This window comes from Crassostrea angulata, chromosome 5 (genome assembly GCF_025612915.1).
Source record: "Crassostrea angulata isolate pt1a10 chromosome 5, ASM2561291v2, whole genome shotgun sequence".
In the NCBI taxonomy this organism is placed as follows: domain Eukaryota; kingdom Metazoa; phylum Mollusca; class Bivalvia; order Ostreida; family Ostreidae; genus Magallana; species Magallana angulata.
Window position 1 is genome coordinate 56,986,985 of NC_069115.1, and position 26,201 is coordinate 57,013,185.

The window sequence follows — 26,201 nt, forward strand, 5'->3', positions numbered from 1 at the left end:
TTGCCTCTGAACTTGTCCATCACTTTTCTCAGAGATGGCTGCATGAACAGAGTTGTACACAACTCTAGATCTAGAATATGATAGGCCTGCATACCCTGTTTTAAAATTTAAATTTTTTGTTTTTAAATTGGGGTTGGGCAACCATAGTTTTGGGGGTCAAATAGGGGTGGGGTCTAACACTGAATCCGTAGGGGAAAATTATACACTATATTGTAAATGGTTATCACTTGAAAACCGTTAAAGATATTGACATGGATTTTTCAAATGCTAAATATATTGAGTGTTAATTATGCATGGTCAATACATGGTACATTATAGATATGATCTCTGGGGACTATATATATTCCCCAACCCCGAGGTTTGGGAAATTACTTAATATTTAAAAAACCGTGATTCCTCACCCCTAAACCATATAAATTCTTGTTCCTTGTGCAATGGGGCATCATATGGTATATAGGTTATGGCCATATGGGGGTGGTTCCGTCTACCCCTGAAACAGGAAGTGCCCTAATTTGAATATCTCATAAAATTCCTATGAGATCCCCAACCTCAAACTACTTATATTCTTGTTCTTTGTGTTAAGGGGCATCAAATGGTATGTAGGTTATGGGCCCTTGGGGTTGTCCTGGCCCCCATTGAACAGGAAGTGTCCAAATATCTCGAAAACGGTTGAGATCCCCACCCCTAAACCAAATAAATTCTTGTTCCTTGTGTCAAGGAGCATCAAATAGTATATAGGTCATGGGCCCCAAGGGTGGTCATGACCCCCCCCCCCCCCCTTTGAACAGGAAGTGCCCAAATATCTTGAAAACAGTTGAGATCCCCGCCCATAAATCATATATATTCTTGTTCCTTGGGTCATGCCGGTTCACCTGATGTACAGTATCAAATCAAAATTGAAAACAAAAATGAGTCTCCTTGCAGCAGTGAAAAGTAAGAGTTTATAGGTTTACATAAACAGAAATATTTTCATTAATATTCAATAGAATTGGTAATTTTTGGTATTTATTTTCTCAGAATTTGTTAAATCTTATTGTTATAAGCTCTATTAAGTCATTTCAAGAAGAATATGTTATTGATGGTACATATAATTTAGCATGTGTAATTCATTAGATGGATATAATGACATTATCTAATAAATTAATACATTGGTTGTTTGAATATTGGTTTTACTAGACTATATGATCAGACAATTGAATCATAAGTGTTTAGTTAACCCCAACATACAATCAATCAAGATGATGTATTTAGAGGACTTTTTATCCTCTGGGATAAAATATCCCAACATGGTCATACATAGGATTTTAAATCCTATAAAAGCCTTTTATAGGATTAATTATCCTATCAACACCAAAGATGGGAGAAAAAATCCCACGGGAGTTTATATCCCACAAAGATTTTTTTCTCCCATGGGATTTTGGTGGGGTTTGAGATGGGATGAAAAATCCCACCAAAATCCCATGGGATTTTGATATTTGAGAGACAATTATAAGGAAACTAGAGCAATGTGTACATTCATGCTGACATGATAGGATCAAAGTAAAATGTCCCACCAAGATATATAAACAAAAGTAAGCTATGTCCAACGGAAATGGTAGCGAAAAGCCCGGACCTTGTCATGTCCGGACTTAAATGTCGCACTGTTAATTGATATATATTGCGATGATTTTTTTTTATGGTGCTATAATTTTAACGACCGAACATCTGACATTTCCTGTGTGTAAACAGTGCTATTCAGCGATACTATTACTATAGGTTGTAGTGTCGCAAACTGTCCTTAAAAACAATCCAATGATAAGCACTTTTAGCAGAAATGGTGGCCAGAAGGCGGAGCAGCAAGTGGGGATTGTAGGAAAGTAAGTGGACAGACAATTGCACATACACACTGCGACATTTAGCAAATTAAAAACAATCTTTAAGACATTTTGCAGATCGCAAACAGCGAACTTTAAGCTACGTTGATAGAATTCATTGTCTAGATACGATTTCACACTTTCGCAACCTTATCACTGATAACAATAAGGTTAAACATTGTTATATGCACTGTACGAAATGTTACGTCATGACCCACTTTTAAAATGCTTCAAGTTGAATAAGATTCTTGATAGCATGCAGCAAGTTATGAAATACTAGTATGCATTGGAGATGACGCATTGACCAATAATGATTTTTCTTGTTACAGCGCACTCATAGATCATAGCTATGCTACAATGCATGATCTACACAGGTCCCGGTTACAGAGTTCGAATCTACGATATCAAACCGAAACAAGTCCAACATGTATTGTCTACCACTGATGACCAGCTGGAACCTTTAAAACTAGATTACTTTGTGAAAAGTTGACCGTCAAAAAGCAAAGGTTACTTATTACCGGAACAAACGACCTTGCCGAATGTGTCAATGACGCTTTCTTTATACAAGTACACATGGATATATATTGATTGATTTGATTTGAACATATTTTAATGTGTAAATAACACAAAAGGATTGGAAACAAGTTCTTACAACTTACAAGTTCCTCTCCTAATGATAATACATACAATATATACAATTGTCATAGTACATGTAATATTATATAAATAGTGCCTGTTTGGGAGGGTAACAGTTGAAATTGACACCCCGAGAAAACCATTGTCAACCGACGCGAAGGTTGACAATGGTTTTCTCGGGGTGTCAATTTCAACTGTTACCCTCCCAAACAGGCACTATTTATTTTGTTATACTGAATGTCTTAATTTTTAAGAAAATTTTACTGCTTTTATATAGGAATAACGTGAATTCTACAGCGAACCGTACGCGCAGAATTTTCGTGCATGTAACAATTTGTAATGTTACCCGTTGCTAAGTGCGTTGCTAACGCTGAGGGTAATAGAACGGATTATGAACTGCGTCTTAACCAATCAGATTTCAGTATTTAACATGAAAGTATAACAATACATGTTACTTATAGTTATTACTTTTATAATAATTAAATTCATAGACATACATTTACAAAGTAATTGCAAATATATAGTAGATAACGTTTATATACAGTAGAGAAAGCAAAAGCAAAAAGGAATTTAATTTTTAAATATTCCAGACAATATTAATTATAATTGATAACTAATGACCATTGGACGACTTATTATACATTTTATTGTTATCCAGGGGCCTTCCTTAAAATATTCACCATGTAAAATTTCATTTACCAATAATTTATTTCCATGCTTGTTCGATGTAAATTTCGTCCCGCAACGCAAGAAAGAAAACATGTCTCGCAAAAGAAATAATTCATTTCTTTAACCACGTTCCGTGCATCGTCTGCACCAGGGAATGTCGGCACTTGCACGAGTAGGATTTATAACCTTTTGGGGGACCAAACGATAGAAAAATTAAACGAACTGTAATTAAATACTCTTAACACATGTGTTGATAGATTTCTAGGTTGCAGGTTTCTTGTTATAGTAGAAAAACGCAAGGGGCAGTTAAATGGAACAACGCGGCATCCATTATATAAATAGTGCCTGTTTGTGAGGGTAACAACCGACGCGCAGCGGAGGTTGACAAAGGTTTTCTCGGGGTGCCAATTTCAACTGTTACCCTCCCAAACAGGCACTATTTATTTATTTATACTATACGTCTTATATTAGAGAAAATTTAACTGCTTTTATATTGAAATGACTTGAATTCTACGGCGAACCGTACGCACATAATTAACGCGCCTGTAACAATTCGTTGTGTTATCCGTTGCTAAATGTGTTGCTAACGCTGAGGGTAATTACCAACTGCGTCTAAACCAACCAGATTTCAGCTTTTAGCATGAAAGTATAATAACATATAATGGGACTCACTGTATCAAAAATAACATTCTATCTATCAATACAAGAACCTGCGCACAAAAGGCGCTCACAAGTGTTTCCACAACTTCTTTGTAGAGAACATTTTTTTAAATTATAAGTAATTAGAAGGTTATCGCCACTAATGGAATTGATTAGTTACATCATACTTGTGGTATTGTACATTTGCATGCTGATTCTTCTTCTAAAGAAAGAACGTTTTTAAAAAAATTGGATTGAATGAATTCATAACGTTACAAACTCGACACTAGTAACACACACTCCCAAATGGTATCCATGAAGCCACAACCCAGATTCCCTAACTCTATCAAGGATTTTTGAAAGTGGGGGTGGGGGGGGGGGGGGGAGGGAAGCAGACCCATCCAAAAAATCTTCACAAGCCAAAAACAAATACAATAAAATAGGAATATCTCATCATGAAAATCTTAATCTGGGGGAGGGGTATATTGAAAAACCCCACAAAAGTGTTTAAGCCAGTTAACCATATTTCATTGAAATGATTAATAGCGACCATGCACTCCAAAAAATAGTAAACACATTTCCCTTAATTGGCTACATAAAACATACATGTACCGTACATGTATATGCAATCCACAGGCACCTGACGTTATATATTTACATTGATAATAATATTATAAGGTAAAGGGTAAACATTTTCTATTATGAGAAAAATATATGACGTAGGATACATGCGATGCAATCATAATTTTTTTTTTAAAAGGCTTTACTATTTATTTTTAAAGTAACTATAGATTGTCTTGCTCTCTTCCTCAGGAATGCGTGTACGAGGACCTGGATCTGAAGCGAGGCGTCCACGGAAAGATAGACGACCTCTGTAAAGACGATGTCCTTATCGCCAGCGCGGCCAGCGCTCCGATTCCTTCTCTGATCTCTCAGAATCTTAGGCACAAGAACAGGTTCATCGTCTGTCACCCGGTTAAGAACCGTCCTCAAGATCCGTCAAAAACTGTTCGTTTGTAATTAGTTACTAACAGTTTTGTTTTGCAAGTCACAATGGATAATAAATGTCTTCAATTTATAACCTTAACAAATTGAGAGTAACAGTATGATTGAAAGTCTTAAGCCAATCAATTGTATTAACAATACTACAAATTTGATGTGTAGATTCCTCTTTTATTGGTTGTCCTAAAATAATAGCTGTCAGTTTAACTAGACACAATAATTGTGCCTGCAAAAATGAAATGAAATCAATTATATCAATCAAATTAATTAAAACTGATAAAAAAAAAGGAAAAAAAAACAACAACAGATAAACCTTAAATACCAAAGTATATCAAAAACTGGATAACATTGACAGTAGTCTATAAATAACTATTTTGTTTAGCAACGGAATTTTTCAAATGTCGAAACTTTAGTATTTAAAATGGTATGGGACTCTGTCTATACTAATTGGGGTTAAAGTACATTAAAATCAAAATACTTTTACAGGTTAAGAATTTTAAATTTTAGAATATTTGACGAAAAAAAAATACGTTTTAAAAATTTTTGAATATTAGGTGAAAATGTTAAAAACCTCAGCGGGATTCGAACTCATGACTTTCAGGTTCTTAGTGAACGCTCTAACTCAATGCTCTTCGCTGTTACGTGGCAACATTATTGTTTATTTTGTTAAATAGTACGCCACAATATGGAGATGTCCCAATTACCACCTTAAGTTCTGATATATTTTCTACATATAAACTGCTTCAGATAATGTATACGATTGTCAATATCCTTTTAAAATGCTTAACAAAGTGTTTTGCTTTTTCACATACAGCACAATACAGATTAAAGATGTAAGTCCTCTAAGATCTCTTATTACGTCATCAATGGGTGTGGCAATCAGTTTTACTAACTGATATTGTAACGATCAACAACTTTGTTTCTATAATATATTACAAAATCTTTATCGTTTTAATGGTATGTGTAAAAGACTTTACGAGTGTCTTGGCCCCTAATTTAAGGGGCCAGCACCTTTTTCATGAATTCATTCGAAAGTTCTCACGAATACCGACATTTTTTGTTCTTACGCCTATCTAAAATTGTTGATCATTTTTTTTTTAGATAAAAATGATTGAATATTTTAGGGGCCAGCCCTCAGATCCTTAATGGGGACAGAAATTAGTGTTTTGATTAATGGAATCGATTAGAATCATCAATGCAAACATTTTCTCCTCTACAATGCTTAACAAAATATGTCTCCTTCTCAAGATAAATTGCGCCAAATTTTAAGTACTTTGGCCCCTAAAAATCCCTAATTACGTAATACATGGGCGTGGCAATGATTTTTCCTGATTTATAATGTTACAATCAATAACTTCTTTTCTGTAATGCATTACAAAATTTTGATCGTTTTTAAGTTATTTGTAATAGAGTTTACGAGTTTTTTGGCCACTAAAAAAGGGACCAGCCCCTTTTTCTTGATTTTGTTGGAAACAACTTTTAATTCTCTACTACTTTTGTTATATATGTCTTAACAAAATACCAACTGATAAAACGATACAGATCAAAAAGTATGAAAATTTTGATTAAAAATTCGTACCCAATTTTCGTGCTCCAAGATATGGCGCCACTGACGTAAAACAACATAAAAGTGCACAACTTCAAACTATAGACTACGTATCCTGAAAATTTCATAGTCATATCTCTGATAGTTTCTGAGATCAGCTCTGCACAAAATAGGTCGTAAAAAATAGAAAATCGGCCGTAACTCTGTACCAGTAGCGGCGATTTCAAAATTCCAAAAAATGTCTAGAATTATGACCTCTGGCAATCATCTGTGAAAAAATGGTCGAAATCGGCCGAATAGTTTCTGAGAAATCGCGTGCACAAAATTTGTGGAAAAAAATAATAATAAGAAACAGTACGAAAACAATAAGGTCTTCCGTTGGAAACGAAAGACCTTAATGAATGATTAATTAATATAATTATTAATAATAATAAACAAACATTGACTTTTCTTTAAACTCAATCGAAGAAAATTGATATCTGTATGACTTACAATTTTTTTAAAATATCTAAGTCTTTGTGATTAAAAATCATACAATCGCAACTTCCCTGGCCTTTCCGGTAGGGTCGGAAAAACACCTCGAATGTATTACCTAGGCGTCCATGACCCCCCCCCCCCCCCCTTTTTTATAAAATTTGATATAAATACACCACATTTTATGATCTGTTGAGATGTGAGTTTGACTTCATTAAAGTCAATGCTATACCCTAAGATATACCATTAAAGACTTTTTCTAATGGGAAGCGACTCCATTGCGTATAAAATTCTATCATCCGGTCATTTTAATACATTCGAGATGCTTTTCCGAGCCTACCAGAAAGGCCCGAGAAGTTGCGATTGATAATCACACAGACTGTTTTAGAAAAAAAGGTGATCTCCATGCAGAGCTCTGTCACATCCTGTATACTCGTATATAACTAGCATTGTAGCCACGAAAATGGTATTACTGACTTCTTATAATCTTGGATTTTATGGTTTCAAAAAAAAGAAGAAGATATCATTTTATGGTAATAGCGGACCAAGACCTCTGGATTAATCAAAAAGTTATAGTCATTAAAGGGGAAGGAAACTAAAAATATATTGTACAGTAAATCAATTAATTATCATCTACTATAATTGTAAATCGTATTTATTTTCATTAAAAACCCCGAAACAATGAATAAATCAAGAAAATCGATCGCTTAATTTAAATTTCCCGCCGCCATGGGGGCTGCCATTGAACTTTAATCTATGACGTCACACCATCTATTCCGGTTTCTTATCAACATAACATCAGTATATTCGCTCTAAATGACAAGTTCTGGAAAATTTGAAACAATATTGATTTGAGACCGTTCTTTTACGTTTGCAAACTTCAAACTAACGTCAAATGGAGCATGTTCGTTGAAATCTAAAAGCGGAGGTTAGTGTCGGAGAAATCTCCGCGTAAATGTGGAAATTGTCAACAGATGCCAAGTATCATAGAAAATGTCTGCCGTAGTTATTTCGACATGGTAGTTCCGACTTTAAAGAATGAATTTTAAACATCCCGATTACAATTTTAACATTTATTCAGTTAGCGAAGAACTTGCCTTGGATTAAAAAATTAATCGAGGTCGTTTTCAACTTTGAATGATAGCAGATTAACAGCTGCCATTTACTGATAAAATTGCATATATTTATGCATACAATGATACATGTATTTATTCTTTAGATTGACGTGTGAGATCAAACATTATCAATTTTGTTTAGTCGATTATTTGAGTAACAGAAAGGCATAAACCAGCGTTAATTATATTCAGAGCACTGTGTACATTCTTTGTATATGTAAACCAAACCGGAACAGATGGTGTGACGTCAAAATAATTAATTTTTTTGGTTTTTAATACAAAAGAGTTCTACATCATGTCAGCCTCCAGTAAATACGATTTCTCCAACTTCAAACGTTCATTAAAGCTTAATTACGTATTTTATTTTCAAAACAGCATGACCACATGTGATAATTTACACCACTTTATTAAAATAAATATATTATGTTTTTGACTTTCCTTCCCCTTTAAAGGTGTTATTTGTCCTAATTTTGACCCTAATTTAGAAATGAACGTATTTTAAAGCCAACTCTTGACGGTCAATGGAGTTTCATTTAATTGTTAGCGCTCGAGAGCGCTAGCAACTACGTTAGTCTTGTTTAACTGGAATACGCATGCTCGACTTCATTGTAGGGGATTCTGGGAATACTGCACTACTATAGATAAACTGTAACAAGTAAATTTCGTTTTATCATCTTTACATGATCTGAATTTTAGTGTTTTATTGTAAATGTAAAAATGTAACAGTAGCTTAATTAGGTCTTACAATGCTAAGTTATTTCTAAAATTATAATAAATAGCTAGCTCTATCTTCACTATAGCTACCTTTAAGCTCGGAAAACAAAATCGGATGTTTTCCAAGCTTGCCGGAAAGGCCCGAGAAGATTCGATTGCTCAAGATATTACCAATGGTTTAGCTGATCTTGAAACTTTTCACCTCGAAAATGTTTCAGTAGATATAGATTGATTTAAGCACAGTGAATGAGCTATGCCATTGTGGATGTGAAGCCCACTCTAGATTTGTAATTATAAAGTGAGACCCCTACCCCACCCCCAACACAATTCCAGTACACCACTCTGCCCTCCTATCAATAATTAAATGATTAACAAAAAATTAATCAATGGTTTAAAAATGTATTTTGTGTTTAATGATGGCTACATCGCTAGCTCACCAATCTTTTTAAACGATAAGCTTGTGACTTCATTATCATTTTGGCAAAGCAAGAATAAAATTGGGTATTTCGATAATCAATTCTACTCTGTGGTGTCTAGTGAATTCAGCATTAAGTTTATTAACCGAATTTCAGAAGATTTGAATGCAGATAATGATCGAGCTATGAACTAGTTGTGGTGCCAGTATGATTTGATAAGAAATGCGTTTCTGTGAAAACCCCAGTTATACTTAACCAAGACTTTGATAGAGTATTTATTTTGAAAGTTGCAATTCTCCTTCTTAAAATCGTTGTTTTCTCCGAGGCCGCTTTTACATGGAAGGATTGCGTTCGTATGTAATGTATATAGCACTTCGCATAAACAGGCAGCATGTCTTACGGGAACAGACCATGTATTTAAGAATTATTAATGGAGAAATATAGGAATAAAGTTTAACATGTTATTCAGAGCAAACCGTCGATCTAACCAGAAGTTCCTAGTCTCTAAATTAAATAAAAATCTGATGTGAGAAAGCATGGGTATACCATTAATGTTTTGTTCTGACGTTAAGAGGAAACATTCCAAGTTGAAAATAATATTGATTAACTAGATACGATCTCGTTACGAGTAACGAGTAGGTCTTCCGTTCAATTTTTTAAAAATTCGATTAAAATATCAATGAAATTTCAGAATTCTCCCTCAACCACCTCCTTTTAGATAATGTATACGATTGTCAATATCCTTTAAAATGCTTAACAAAGAGTTTTGCTTTTTAACATACAGCACATTAAAGATTTAAGATTATAGTCCCCTAAAATCTCTAATTACGTCATCAATGGGTTTGGAAATGAGTTTTACAAACAGAAATTGCTGCTATCAACAACTTTGCTTCTATAATGCATTACAAAATCTTGATCATTTTTAAGGTATGAGTAATAGAGTTTAGGAGTCTATTGGCACCTAATTTAAGGGTCCATCCCCTTTTTCTTGATTTTATACGAAAGTTCTCATGAATACTAACATTTTTTATTCTTACATCCATCTAAAATTGTTGATCACTTTTGAGATACAAATGATTGAATATTTTAGGGGCCAGCCCTCTAGATCCTTAATGGGGACAAAAATTCGTCTTTTGATAAGTGGAATCAATTTAAATCATTTATTCAAACATTTTCTCTTCTATGATGTCTAACAAAATATGTATACTTCTCTAGTTATTTTTCGTCAAAGTTTAAGTACTTTGGACCCTAAAAATCCCTAATTACGTAATAAATGGGCGTGGCAATGATTTTTTCTAATAGATATTGGTACGATCAACAACTTTGCTTCAATAATGCATTACAAAATCTTTATCGTTTTTAAGTTATTTGTAATAGAGTTTAAGAGTGCCTTGGCCCCTAAATAAAGAGGCCAGCCCCTTTTTCTTGATTTTGTTGGAAAGAACTTTTGATTCTCTACCACTTTTGTTATATATGTCTTAACAAAATATCAACTAATAAAAAGATATAAATCCAAGCTCCGAGCTCCAAGAAATAGCGCCACTGGCGTAAAACAACATAATAGTGCACAACTTCAAACTATAGACTACCTATCCTGAAAATTTCATAGTCATATCTCTGATAGTTTCTGAGATCAGCTCTGCACAAAATAGGTCGTAAAAATGTACAAAATGGCCGATAAATCGGTACCGGAAGTGACGACAGGAAAAATCTCTAAAATGTATGAAGTTTACATCAAGTCCCATCTTCTGTGAAAAAATGGTTGAAATCGGTTGAACAGTTTTCGAGAAATCTCGTGCACAAAATTTGGAAAAAAAAATAATAAGAAACAGTACGAAAACAATAAGGTCTTCCGTTGGAAACGGAAGACCTTAAATTTTATTCCCCTTTTTTACATATGAAAGGAAAGATGACAAAAACCTGCCTACTGTCTGAACTGAAGAATCCCACTGTCCCTTTCTTTCATTCGAAGAATATTTTCGAAACGTCCGTTGAAAAATATCGAAGCTTCCTTATTATCACCTCTTACAGTAGACATGTTCCTTCATTTGTCCAAACATAAAAGAGTGCTTTTTACTAGTTTGGTTGGATATAGGGTACCAAAGAAGATGAAAGATTTAAAAAGTTGACCAGTTTCGACAAATTTTGACCATATGAAAAGGCTCAGTCTAATAATATATTTTTTTTTGTCAAGCATCAACGACAGCCCACCCCTATGTCACATTTACATCAATGTCGCTGTCACCTTCACCGGTAATGTTTCCAGGGAATGTTACTGTAGGTATACAGGCCACGGTACATCACCACTTTGGGAGTGATGTCAAAATAAGGGTTCACATGGATAAACTACTTCTTGGACAGTGGACTAACGTCCCCTGCAACAATAATTTTGGGTCATGGTGAGAAACACACAATGGATCTTCATGACTTTTGTATCTCACGTTTTTGATATAATTTGTTACCTCATACTAAATATGAATTGAAGAACTTATTTATGAAGCTGACATCGACATTTAAGCTCACCTGAACTGAAAACTCTGTGAGCTTTTCTGTTTATTTTTTGTCCGGCGTCCGTCTGTCCGTCCGTCTGTCTGTCTGTCTGTATGTATGTCTGTAAACTTTTTTCATTTTCAATTTCTTCTTCAGAACCACTGCGCCAATTTTAACCAAACTTGGCACAATTATTTTTTGGTAAAGAGAATTCTAGTTTGTTAAAATGAAGGGTCATGCTCTCTTTCAAGTGGTAATAACTAGGATTTATTGAAAATTTGTTGATTTTTAAAAAAAAATTACAAAAATAATTTGGTCAGAAAAGCTGAAACTTGTATGGAAGCATCCTTTGATAGGGTAGATTCAAGTTTGTTCAAGTCATGGTCCCTTGGGGTAAGATGGGGCCACAATTGAGGGGTGGGTGGGTGAAGTTATACATACTAATCTATAGAGAATTTTTTTTAATAAAGTTCTTCAAATCAGAAACTTGTGTGAAGTATCCTCAGGTAGAGTAGATTTAAGTTGGTTCAAATCATGATTCCCGGGGTAAGATTGGGGCACAGTGGGTAGGGGTTAAATTTTTAAGTGAGGGATATATAGTAAACAATCTTTTTTCTAAAGAAAACATAATTTTAGAAAAGGTGCAACTTTAGTAAAAGCAACCATAGATAGCGTATATTTAAATTTGTCAAAATCGTATTTTTCAGGAGTAAGGTGTGATTACAATTGGGGGGGGGGGCACTTTTACAAATGAAAACATTTTAGATTCACCAGAACTCAAATGTCACTATATACCATTAGGTTTTCCGTTCAATTTTTAAACGATACGATTAAAATATCAATGAAATTTCAGAATTCCCATCAACCACTCCCTATCAGAAAATGAATACGATTGTCATTATCCTTTAAAATGCTTAACAAAGAGGTTTGCTTTTTCTCATACAGCACATTAAAGATCTAAGATTTTAGTCCCCTAAAATCCCTAATTACGTCATCAACGGGTTTGGAAATGAGTTTTACAAACTGATATCTGTTACCTGTAATAGAGTTTACGAGTGTCTTGGCCCCTAAATAAAGGGGCCAGCCCCTTTTTGTTGAGTTGATTCAAAAGGTCTCACAAATAATAACATTTTTTGTTCTTACACTTATCTAGAATTGTTGTTCATTTTTAAGATACAAATGATAGAATATTTTAGGGGCCAGCCCTCTAGATCCTTAATGGGGACAGACATTAGTGTTTTGATTAATGGAATTGATTAAAATCATCAAAACAGATATTTTCTTTTCACAGTGCTTAACAAAATATGTCTCCTTCTCTAGATATATTGCGTCAAAGTTTAAGTACTTTGGCCCCTAAAAATCCCTTATTACGTAATAAATGGGCGTGACAATGATTTTTTTTTCTGATAGATATTGTAACGATCATCAACTTTGCTTCTATAATGCATTACAAAATCTGTATCGTTTTTAAGTTATCAGTAATAGAGTTTACGAGTGTCTTGGCCCCTAAATAAAGGGGCCAGCCCCATTTTGTTGAGTTCATTCAAAAGGTCTCACGAATAATAACATTTTTTGTTCTTACTCTCATCTAGAATTGTTGTTGTTCATTTTTAGATACAAATGATAGAATATTTTAGGGGCCAGCCCTCTAGATCCTTAATGGGGACAGACATTAGTGTTTTGATGAATGGAATTGATTAAAATCATCAAAACAGATATTTTCTTTTCACAGTGCTTAACAAAATATGTCTCCTTCTCTAGATATATTGCGTCAAAGTTTAAGTACTTTGGCCCCTAAAAATCCATAATTACGTAATAAATGGGCGTGACAATAATTTTTTCTGATAGATATTGTAACGATCAACAACTTTGCTTCTATAATGCATTACAAAATCTGTATCGTTTTTAGGTTATCTGTCATAGAGTTTACGAGTGTCCTGGCCTCTAAATAAAGGGGCCAGATCCTTTTTTCTTTATTTTGTTAGAAGGACATTTGATTATCTATTACTTTTGATATATATAAGTCTGAACAAAATATCAACTGATAAAAAGATACAGATCAAAACGCTTGAAAAATTTGATTCAAAATTCGTACCCAATTTTCGTGCTTAGGCGAGCTCCAAGAAATGGCGCCACTGTTGTAAAGCAATATATAGTGCACAACTTTAAGCTATAAACTACCTATCCTGAAATTTTCACAGTCATATCTCTGATAGTTTCTGAGATCAACTCTGCACAAAATAGGTCGTAAAAATGAACAAAAAAAAAATGGCCGATAAATCGGTGCCGGAGGTGACGACAACAAAAATATCAAAAACATATAAAACTCAGATTACATCTCATCATCTGTGAAAAAAAATGGTTGAAATCAGTCCAATAATTTTTGAGAAATCACGTGCACAAAATTTGGAAAAAAAAAGATAATAACTAGATACGACCTCGTTACAAGTAACGAGTAGGTCTTCCGTCCGATTTTTTTACTTATTTAAATGATACCATGAAATATCGATACAATATCAAAATTAACACCCACCCCCCGAAATTTTAAGAAAAAAAATAAAACTCCCTAATTACGTCAAACATGGGCCTGACGATGACTTCTTCAAACAGATATTGTAGCGTTCAACAACTTTGATTCTATAATGCATAACAAAATATTGATCGTTTTGAAGTTATTCGTTATAGTTTCTTGGTCCCTAAATAATGGGGCCAGCCCACCTTTCTTGATTTTGTTGGATAAATTTTATGATTCTCTACTACTTTTGTTCTATATGTCTTAACAAAATATCAACCGATAAAAAGATACTGATCAAAACGTATTAAAATTTTGATTCAAAATCTGTACCCCATTTTCGTGCGTAAGCGAGCTCCAAGGAATAGCGCCACTGGTGCAAAACAACTGTATAGTGCACAACTTCAAACCATGGTCTGCATATCCTGAAAATTTCAAAGTCATATCTCTTATAGATTCTGAGATCAGTACTGCACAAAATTGTCGTAAAAAATTACAAATCTACCGTAAATCCGGACCGACGACAAAAAAATTCAAAAACATATAAAATTCAGATAATGTCCCATCATCTGTGAAAAAATTGTCGAGATCGGTGTTGTAGTTTTCGAGAAATCGCGTGCACAAAATTTGAAAAAAAACCCTAATAATATATAGTACGAAAACAATAAGGTCTTCTGTTGGAAACGGAAGATCTTAATAATAAGAAACGGTACGAAAACAATAAGGTCGTCCGTTGGAAACGGAAGACCTTAATAACATACGGTCTTACTTATATGGAAGCATTTTGACATATTAATTACGCGGGGGTGTTAAGGAAGCATATGAATTCTGAGTTACATGTAATTTCGTGAAATCACATATCTTAGTTATTATGTACATATTCAATTATCTGAGCAACGAAACGTAGACCAAAATCAAATAAAAATACTGAAGTCATATTTTTTTCAGAAATTAGTTTGTATTACGTAGATTTACACATTGATGACGTCATGACTAAAAGTTGAATGTCGTGTGAATTTGATCGGAAAGCATTGTAAACATATTCAAAATATAACTAATCTAAGAACTCTAATAAAATATTGTGGTGTGATTTATTGAGAATGGAACATAAGAATACTGGGAGAGATAATAGTTTTATCAATCATTCGCTAAAAGGTATGTAAATTTGCTTTTTATTTCTCGACCAGGCTTTCCTCTGTCGTTGTTTACGATATAAAAATCCGACTAGAACAACACTACCCCGCATATATTGAACTTGGAATTTTATATGTATCGTTAGTTTGATCAATGCTTAAATTGAAAAGTGCTGCTAGAATCCCATGTTGTGTGTTGTTTTGATGCAACTTGCCGTTTTCCGTACAAACTTTATTAAAGTTGGGAAGGTTTTACGAGAACCGGATGAATAACTATTGAATTAAGAAAAACATAGGATTCTAGCAGCAGTTTTGATTAAACTGAGATGTTTTGCCTTCACTTGGTATGTTTATTTTATTTTGGAAACTGCGGGGTAGTGTTGTTCTATCTCATTTTATGTTAAGGAATATACGTAAGCTATTTATAGTTGTCACGTGATAATGCACCAATGTGGCAGTAATGTACTACCCGATTTTATTGCACTGAGGATAATACTAAGTTTTTGGTCGTATTTAAAATAGTTATTTAATTTCACGATTTTGAATATAACAGTCAAAATAAGACGCTAAATTGCCCATATGCTTCCTTAACACCCCCGCGTATTGTTATCATCATTTAAACATTTAAATAAAATGTATGTAGTTTTGGACTCTGCATATCAAATAAATTTGATGCAGAATCATTCGCACTTATTTTTAAAATTTGTGATTTACTTTCTGTTTCAGTAACTATGACAACCCATGTGAATTTTTTTCCGCTTATAAAATCATGGAAACCTGTCCAGCTCAGTTTGCAGCGCACGGTCTCCCCTGCACGTGCCCGTTTAATCCCACCACCATCAATCTACCCCCGTCTGTGTTCGTAGAGCCTCACATCGATCCAAAGTGGTCGTTTATTTTAACCGTAAGTAGTTGGTTTCCAAAAGCAATTTTCTGAACAAAATGTTTTACAAAGCATTACGCTTTTCTTTTATTTCAGGGTAAATTCCGAGTAAAAGTCGAAATGATCCATGGAGGTGACATCGTTGGGTGCTTTGAAATTGAGCTTGGCACCACACACCCCGGCGGTTTTTTGTTTGGATATCTCGACTTTGAATTGATATCTTTCAGAAGGAAGAATCATTTTTGTTTACCCGTGTGTAATGTTGTAAATTTGATTTACTGGGTGGGTTCAAGGTATCACACCGGTAATCGGCCAATGAAAATGAACTTAGTCAATTGTAGTTCCATATATAGTTCAGAATTATTTTTTTCCTTGACTGCATTTTTACATTTTCCTTTACTCAGTTTTAAAATTTTTTGTACCACTGAGTAGGATATTTCATGTATTTTGTTAGGTGGTGATCTTTTTTCACAGGGACTACTTCTTTCAGGGCACATGCAGCAGCTTCCTGGGGAGTGTGCAGTCTGTTTACATACAAATGGAAAACACGTGGTTTTGAGGGTAGACCTGTTTGGAGCTAGATATTTTGAGAAAATGCAGTATCGCTTGCCCTTTTTATGGTGTTAGCTGATGAGATAGATAACAAATAACATTTCCTCCGAATATTTTGTCATGAAAAATACAAACTGATTTTTAAGAATTTTTTCCCCTCTATAGTGTTATATAGTGAAAACAATTACCGGTGTGTTACCTGTAAATTCAAAATCTACAACATCACACGTGTAAAAATGTAGTGGATCTGTATTTATAGTATACAACAAACTGTCTTTTCTTCCCTTCCCATGCAACCATTTCGAAATAATAAAACTCTCATTTCGGATTATATTAATACTTTTTTGAAGTAATGTAGTCTTTTAGTTGTATTCTTTTAGGGCCTTCAGGTGATATAAAGTTATTTTTTGGTTACAGGGATCCGCCATTTATTGTAAATTTTAAAAGAAACTGCAATCTAAAGTGTTCGCAGCAATGTTAAGGCGTCCCGATACTAAAATACGGCTCGAAAACGATATTATTTGAATCATCGCAACAATACTTTGACCGGGAGTATTTCTTAAAATCTATGTTTCATTTATTGACACCGATGTTAAACATTATTTTTGATGCATTTTTGTGACATCATATGTTCTTTGTAATCACGTGACAGGCGAATCCTAATATTGCAAATGATCTATTTAAATCGCATCGGCGCAGGTGATTAATGACATTAAATCATACATACATGTATTATTAAGGAAAATCCTTTGTTCAGTTATATACTTTGAAGTACTTGCTTGGAAAAGAAATAGATAATTCGTTTATGGAAGATATTGTTGAAACATTCCACAAAATCATCAAAATAAAGAACATGTTTACCAATCAAAAGCGATTTACAAAAAATGGGGTGAATTCGTAGTTTCCCAAGCACGATTCACATTGGTACTTGTATTCTCTACCAATTTTACGTAAAATATTCTAAAATTGTGTTGATCTTTCACCTGCGCCAGGCTGGTTTTACATGCATTAAAATTTCTTTATTCAGTTGTTTACACGTAGCAGAGATAGTCTTCAAACCACTAGTTTATAAATAGTCTTTTACTTAAAACAAAGCAGCTTTAAAACTGCCGATTATTTGATACTGGTTTTTAATATGAATGAATTCTGTACATTTTTCTCATCTAGAACTTACAATGTACATGTACACCGTAAACAACCCCTAACACGGGGGAGTCGACAAAAAGTAGGGGGGAGTCGATTCCAACGTTTAACGCATGGGGGAGTCGATTTTCTTCGCTTCGGAGACGGAAGGAATTTAGGTCACGCCTTTTGTAGGTATTTATAAGAAGTATCCCCCCCCCCCCCCAAAAAAAAAAAAATAAAGCGATAGTCAAACTTTGTGTCGGTCATTGGTCCGAGTTCTCTATGCGTCTAATAGTCTTTTCGAAACTATTTGACAAATACAAATTCACGGATTTTCGGGTGGTCAAACTATGCATGATTTGTAAAATATACGACTTGCTTTGAGTTACAGACTGTTGAAACAGTCGAACAAATGATCAACCTTGTAAGTGCAATAATTAAATCTTAACAAATCTTAGGAAAAAATGAATAAACAAGGCATTTTCCGTTCAGATGTAACGGTGACGTAGAGGGAGTCGATTTTTGGAAAACAGAACGCATGGGGGAGTAGAAAAATTAAAATTCAATTTACTCTATCGGGAATGTTTAACTTATATTTTCATAAAGAAGTACGAGGTCTATAAAAGTCGACTTTATGTAATAAATAAAATAATTCAACTTATTCACAGATATTTAAGCAATAAAGACAGGTACATGTACTACTCATCTTTTCCATTTAATTTCGTATTTTGTTTTTATTTTATTTTTAAATGAATTGAAAAAGAATACATTTATTAAAAGGTATTTTCTTTCTATTTCTTTAGAAAATATATAGTTACGCGAACTATTGAAACGAACCACATGTGTGTGAAGGTATTCATAAACGTTTAATTGACTTTCAAGAACTACTTTTTAATCTATTGTTTAGGTGATAAAATTAAAAAAAAACATTTGAAGAGCTATATTGTTTATTTTACATCGGTCATTGATGTCTTTTTGTACTTTTAATGTTGGAATTGCGTGCGGTTTTTTTCCTTTCGTGATTGAGCGATTCTAGTAAAGCTACATATCGAAAGCACGGACTGTACATGTACGTATTTACAAGGGCTAAGTTCAAACATCCAAGTAGCTATAGTTCTCATTACCATGGTAACTTCTTCATATATGGATCCGGAATATTGCTGTTACTTCTGTGTAATGTTTTGACAATAAATAAAAAATAAAATGCTTTTTTAGTGATTCATGCGGGATATGAAGATTGCGACATTGCCGAAAAAAATGAATATTTTTTCTGCAATGATTGCTACATTCGTTAACTACATTTATCATCAAAGAAAGCATTTCATTGTTTATATGTACATCTTTTTTTTAAAAGATCAATAAACTAATCGTAAAAAGTAAAACTAACTAAATTATAGTCGATGTACATCAGTACGAAATTTATGAGCAGCAGCCAAATCGTATTTATTTAGAAATTGAGTCTGACATCGTGCAGTCTGTGATTTTTCCTAGCTTGATGAAGATTTCGAGCTGCTGATAAACGAGGCGTAAAGACTTCAGTCCTGTCAGTTTCTTCAGAGCTATGAATTATACAATCAATTTCCGTAAGAAATAGAGGAAAGTATACTTGGTGGATGAAAATATATAGTGATAGAAAAGGAGGAATGACCAGATCTAGACTCGAACCTGCGACTATTCAGTTTAATAACCAACGCTCCAACAAGCTAGTGCTAGTAGGAGCGTGACAGTACTGAGCCTATTATATACACTAATATGTTTTACCGTGCGACCGTTGGGGCGAGCGCAGCATGTGGTCAAATAATGAACTATGATAAATCAATAAAAATAAAAATAGCAACGTAACGTTAATGAATTTGAGTGCAAAATAAAATATAAACATACCTATTTTTTTCGAGTCAATTTTCGTTTTTCATAATTTATAGGATTTTGTATTTGTTTATAAATAGAATTTATCTCAGATACAATGTTCTTGAAAAATAAAGATTATAACACAGTGTTTATTGCAGTTTATTTCCTCTTTTCTTGCAACAGACATTTTTCTTAAACTTACATATAAAAAAGTTGGCTTATCATAGAGGCCCCCCCCCCCCCCCCGTTAAAAAAAATAATTTTTTAAACGTATAAAAAAAATTGCTGATCATTTAAGGAAAATGGATTCTCCCCGCAGCCCCACCAATTGCTAAGAATAGCTTAGTCAGATAACATAGAAAAGAATAAGACACGGATGAAGCCATATAATCGAAAAGAAAAGGCAACGCGGACCGATGAGAATGGACATGCAATACATGAATACGAAAGTATATCTTTTTTTAATTATTCCTAACGTCTCATTGTTGGTTACAACAATTTAATATACTTTGAATATTTTGATTAATCAAAAAATTCCATAATCAATTTAAGTTATATAATTTCCATTTTTAATGAATAGAAATAGATTACATATCCCCTACCTTGTAACGGACTGTTTTGTCCTCTGCACCTCACCTTTTATAGTGCAGACGCATACAAATGCATGTTCCCACGATTTTATCGGAGTTAAATAAATACTTAAATGCACTTCTGCAGAGACGTCAGTTTTCTCGAGGTCCAGGAGTTGACAGACACAGTCCTCACAATGAAAGTCGCACTTCTCGTCCTTGGAATCGTCGTCTCTGCTGAGGCCGCTTTTACATGGAAGGATTGTGTTCGTATGTTATTTTCTACACTTCTTTAAGTGCCTAGTATTGTCTTATTTATTGTAGAAATATTTATTGTCTTATTTATTGTAGAAATTTTTATTGTCTTATATTTTTAAGGTTTAGTCTAAGAAATTGAGGAATAAGAGCGAAAGGAGGTAGAAAAGTAATAAGGATATGGATTAAATTAATACATGTATTTTGTAATTTTTCATCTTGCAGACAATTATGAATGCTGTAATAAAAACAACTTAAACTGCTAAGTCTTCTTAGCCTCTCACCATGGATACAATCCTTTTTTAAAGTATATAAATTTGTATATCAATTAACATATATTTCAACAATTGCATATGTTTTTCTTTTGAAAAATATTGTTATAAGGTTAGAATGCCATAGAATTCTCTTTAGGATGCAACCTAGAAATATGGCTTAAATGTGCATAAACTTAAAGGAGTTTATTGTTTCTCAAGCATCAACGACAGCCCACCCCTATGTAACATTCACATCAATGTCACTGACACCTTCCCCGGCGGTCCTCCCCGGAGATATCACTGTGGGTATGCAGGGAACGGTCCACCACAACTTCGGAAGTGATGTCAAAATGAGGGTAACCATGCATAAACAACTACTTGGGCAATGGACTATGGTTCCGTGTGCAAATAGTGTTGGGTCATGGTAAGATACAAACCGATGTCTAAACTTTGGTTTAAAACAGCTGTATATTATTCGATTACTAACTTCTGTCTTTTTATTTATTTGGTCTTTTTAGATATACACTTCTTAGGTGCTTTGACAAAGCTTGGAAAATACTTCAAATTTTATATGTTGAAATGGAGCAACCTGCAATAAGTTGCTTGCCAGAAATATACAGTATGCCATTTCTGTTGTTTGTTTTAGATTAAATTATCTCGAGAGTGCAACTGATTCTAAAGTATGAATTTCAATCACGTAACATAAGTTTTATTTGTAACCTGTTTATTCTAAAAAGAACAAAACAAACCAACCTTTATAGCTTAGTGTTAGTTTACAATGTATATAATCTAAAGTTATTTGTTAATATAAAAGTAATGTTTTGACGATACAATCATTTAATAATCTTACTACTTACTGTGTCAATTCAAAGTTCGAATAATTTAGATTCACACAAATTATAAAAATGACATATTTTTTTTTAGGAAGAGGCTCCAGCAATTATTATTTTTCATTGAAGATTTTTTTCAAAAACTTAATACTATTAGAAAAATGCATTCTTAGAACTGCGCTCTTTGTTTTGTTTGTTTCTTCTTTTTAAAAAAGAAAAACATTTGATTTGATGCCAAAAACAGCGTCAATTATGATATCACGAACTGCTGCTAGTGCATGTAAATAAGAAAAATTGTTTATCAAGCTTCTACATAACCATGCAAATTACGTAACCGAAACGCTACAATTAACTCTATAAATATATATGCAATCTGTATGTTGCTTTATTTATATTTGTTTATGAATGCTTGCTAGTACACCACATTACTTAGTGTCGAAATCCATAAATATATCGTTTTTTATTGCAGTAACTATGACAATCCATGTGAGTTTTTGTCAGCTTTTGAAACATCGGGAACCTGTCCAACTCAATTGGAAGCGCACGGTCTTCCCTGCACGTGCCCGTTTAATCCAGCTAGCATCAATTTACCCCCGTCTGTGTTCCACGTGACACACCTTAACACAGCCTGGTCAATTCTGGCTACAGTAAGTGTGATTCTTTTATCGAAATACGCATATTTTTTTTAGTTTAAAATTTCGTGATTTTTTTTTATTTTAGGGAAGGTTCCGTGTAAAAGCTGAAATGATCCATGGGAAGAATGAGATTGTAGGGTGTTTCGAAGCAGAATTAGACATAAAGGTTCCTGGAGGAAGCGGTATATTGGGATGAACTCTGTGATATTGAAATATATTTATTATGTAATTCACTGTCTTGTTTATAAATGTAAGTGTAAAATAAGAATTAAATTACCGGCAATATCAAGTAGGAGTTGATGCAGTCGTCATTTATCAAATCATTTTACAGAATGATCTTCTCAAGAAATTCACTTTTGAATCAAATTTAAGATAAATTTCGTGTTCACAGACGTGAAATTCTTAAAATTTTAAGACAATATTAGTCTGTATATTTTTTTATCTGTGAAATGACATACAGAGAAACGGATACACCATCATGCTTCACAATCTAACCACTGGCTATCCCAACAACAGCGGTCAATGAAAATCCGAATTCCTTCACTTAAAAATCAACGTGTATATTAGTTTAGGAACTTAATAACTTTAAAAAAGAGAGAGAAAACGTTTGATTCAATTCAGATGGGATGATGTCTCACTGAAAATCACAAATCAAACATCTTTGATAACAACCTCTTTGCTAAAAAATATGAATTGCTTTATTTATAAGACGCAAAACTGATTTTACTACTAGGAGTTCACAAAGAAATACAAAGTGTGACATAAATCTGTAATATAGCAGACACAAGGGATATGACTGTAACCTTAATGATATCATATCTGAGAGAGATAAGGAATTTCAGTGCGAACGCCGAGCAACATTCCAGTGACACACCGCCATGAAAGCCATCGTTCTTCTGCTGGGGATTTTGGTCTCCTCGGAGGCAGCTGTAACATGGAAGGACTGTGTTCGTACGTAAAGCGTTTATATCAACGTTATTTTCAACGGATTGTAATGATAAATATTAAGAATTATAAAAATAACTTTTGTAATTTTTAATGTGTTTTCTCTAATGGTAACATATTGTCATGGAGTTTGATCTGTATCCAGCCCCGACGACCGCCCACCCCTATGTAACATTCACATCCTTGTCGGTGTCTCCCTCCCCCGTGGTTATTCCCGGAAACATCACCATTGGAGCCCAGGGAACCGTCCATCACCATTTCGGCAACGACGTTAAAATGGTTGTCCACATGGATAAATTGTTGCTAGGACAATGGACTAAAGTCCCCTGCAGTCAAAACGTTGGATCATGGTTTGTCATATTCTGATTACGCAGGAAAGAAATTATTTAATCATTATTTAATCATGCAGCAGCATCATTTCAAAAATATTTATTTCTTGAACAGTCTTATATCAATACTTTGGTTTCATTAATATCATTAAGTCCTGTTTTCTCGTTTTAAGTTGATTCACAAATTAAATGTTTAACGAATGGAAATGTCTAATATCAAATTTTAATAGTAAGATGTTTATCCACGAATACACGTATCCATATCACTGTGCTTTTCAATAACTCCACAAAAATTGATACCACTGAATAATGATGAAACCAAAGAAAATAGTACAATAATAGATTGGCGTATCATAGAGTTCGATTAGTTTTGCTTTCGTTTTCTATATTTCCATTTTCACAATCATCGTTTTATGTGAATAGATTTTGTTAAAACATTTACAGTAACTACGACAACCCCTGTGAGTTTTTGGCGGCTTTCAAGACTTCGGGAACCTGTCCACCCCAGCTGACCCAGCATGGTCTCCCCTGCACGTGCCCATTCAACCCCTCCAGCATCGACCTCCCTCCGTCCATGTTCGAAGTGCAACAGATCAGCGCTGCCTGGCAATGGCTGGCTACAGTAAGTCCTTGTTGTCCATTATGGTGTGCTTTCTGGTGTTTTGTATTCATCCATCGAGAGAGAGAGAGAGAGAGAGAGAGAGAGAGAGAGAGAGAGAGAGAGAGAGAGAGAGAGAGTTTGTACTCTCTTGATTCTTTTCTTTTATTTATCGTTATTAATGGCGGTTTTCATCGACTGTAACACTATAAAGGGAATTGGGGTAAAGCATAATATATTTTATTTACGAACGTGATTTTTGCGATTTAACAGGGCTCGATGGTCGTTGTCATTTTTAGGCTGAATTGGTCTCCTTTAAAAAGAGAGTTCTATATAAGAATATTCGAAAATGGCAAAAGAAGATGAATTGATAAGGCGTGTAAAATGCCTATAAAAAGACGAACAAGATACTGAAACATAAAAATATCAAATATTAAACCTATTTCAATCAACAAAGACGTGGTGAGATATCCCACTATACATTAGAAATATCATTTTGTATTGCAACATATGAAATAATTAAAAAAAATAATACAAGTCCATAAATTTGTGGCCAAAGTCGCATATAGCATTGAAACAACTCATTTTGTTGCGACTGAAATGGCTCAATGGTCAGAGCACCAGACACTAGGTACACTTTTGTAGCCAGGTTTTTTAGGTTGTGGGTTCGAAACCACAAAAACGTAAGGCAATATATATATATTTTTTCTTTATCGTTTGTTGAAATATTCAAAACTAAATATAGTGAGAAATTGTGCTTTTGTAAACTTGTATTGTAACATTATCAAATAGATTTAATTAAAAACTTGATCCTTGCCAACATAACCGATTATACGATTCATGTACTAAGTGCTTTCTAGATGCATACACCAGATGGAATGTGGACATATTTCCGATTACATACATATAATATATTTCATTTGAAAAAAATTATTTCAGGGCCGATTCCGCGTCCAAGCTGAGATGATCCATAATCACGTTATTGTCGGCTGCTTCCACGTAGAAATGGACATCCAAAGACACGGAGGCGGGGGATTCTTGTTTGGTTAAAATATTACGTGAAATAAATGATGTGAAGAACAATGGATGTTTTATAACTTGATCTTTTTTTTTAATTTGAAAGCATATTTAAAAGCTTACATAAGAGTTTGACTGATGAGTGACTTTTAGCGCATAGATAATATTGTGATACTTTTTAATCTGAATTATAAAATAAAAATAACTAGAAAATATATTTCATGGGATCAAAACAAAATTAAAGATATTGATAATTGTATATCAAATACATTTAAAAATATAGTTTGAAATTAAAGCAACGCTCTTTTCAACAAATTTACAAAACTACACACACTTTATTAAACATATGTGTTTGTAAATCGACGTCAATGATATCCCGAATTCCAATAGTCTAGGAACATTAGTATTTTTTTTTTATTAATGGTTGTACACAAATAAGCTAGTCTGTATTTGCTTTGTCCTTTTAAAGAGGCTGGACGATCAGTTACTGGTCTACATGATCATCTTCAAATGTATGACAAATGTGTCACATATGCAATGCACTTGACATTTAGCACAAGAACAATCACTTTCATTCTGTTTTATCATTGATTTCATTTTTCTAACACCTTTCATTAAAATTCATCACCCCCCCCCCCGTTTTTCGCAAGTAAAAATACTGTGAAATGACCATCATTTCAATTAAATGATCAATGGCTGTTTTCTTTTGTTTGTCGTGTTGGGTATTTTGTCGGTCTTTGTCCAAAATGCGTTATGATTTTCATTTTGATTTTTTATTGCTTTTTTTCAAAATCTACTCGCTCCTCGCTGTTTGATAATGATAAGAACCATCACCGCACAAAACTATCAGGGTACTTTGTGTATTTAACTGATGTTTGTCAAACTGACACAACCTTTTTTTGTTTTAACTCGAGGATTCTTTTCATAATTTAAATAAAATTTTGGGATATCTTTAAGAATATATTCCCGATATCTAGTCGGCAAACTATAGTTATTATATAGTTATGACAGTTTTCAAAATATTCTTTTTAAAAAAAATATACTCTCAGGCGTTCAGCAAGCAAACTGTTATTATGATAAACAAGAAGTAGGCCTTAAAGATTCCTTTGTCACGGGTTCAACTTTCATTTTCATTAATTAAAATTAATTTTAATTGAATTCA

The 26,201-nt window shown here is 33.7% G+C and overlaps 3 protein-coding genes across 3 annotated transcripts; all 3 read left to right on the forward strand.

Moving 5' to 3' along the window:
* The first annotated feature begins 3,312 nt into the window (after positions 1–3,312).
* LOC128185521 (ganglioside GM2 activator-like) lies at positions 3,313–17,027 on the forward strand. Its single transcript, XM_052855102.1, has 7 exons — positions 3,313–3,330; positions 4,611–4,805; positions 9,276–9,417; positions 11,259–11,463; positions 15,926–16,103; positions 16,179–16,273; positions 17,015–17,027. Exons 1-7 carry the CDS (start codon positions 3,313–3,315, stop codon positions 17,025–17,027), a joined length of 846 nt encoding a protein of 281 aa, XP_052711062.1.
* A 2,997-nt stretch (positions 17,028–20,024) lies between these two features.
* On the forward strand, positions 20,025–22,423 carry LOC128182672 (ganglioside GM2 activator-like). Its single transcript, XM_052851359.1, has 5 exons — positions 20,025–20,056; positions 20,325–20,446; positions 20,905–21,109; positions 21,985–22,162; positions 22,236–22,423. The coding sequence occupies exons 2-5, from the start codon at positions 20,374–20,376 to the stop codon at positions 22,344–22,346; spliced, it is 567 nt and encodes a 188-aa protein (XP_052707319.1). The 5' UTR covers positions 20,025–20,056; positions 20,325–20,373; the 3' UTR covers positions 22,347–22,423.
* A 548-nt stretch (positions 22,424–22,971) lies between these two features.
* LOC128184893 (ganglioside GM2 activator-like) lies at positions 22,972–25,105 on the forward strand. The gene is made up of 4 exons (XM_052854532.1): positions 22,972–23,101; positions 23,241–23,445; positions 23,869–24,046; positions 24,962–25,105. Exons 1-4 carry the CDS (start codon positions 23,029–23,031, stop codon positions 25,070–25,072), a joined length of 567 nt encoding a protein of 188 aa, XP_052710492.1. The 5' UTR covers positions 22,972–23,028; the 3' UTR covers positions 25,073–25,105.
* The last annotated feature ends 1,096 nt before the right edge of the window (positions 25,106–26,201 follow it).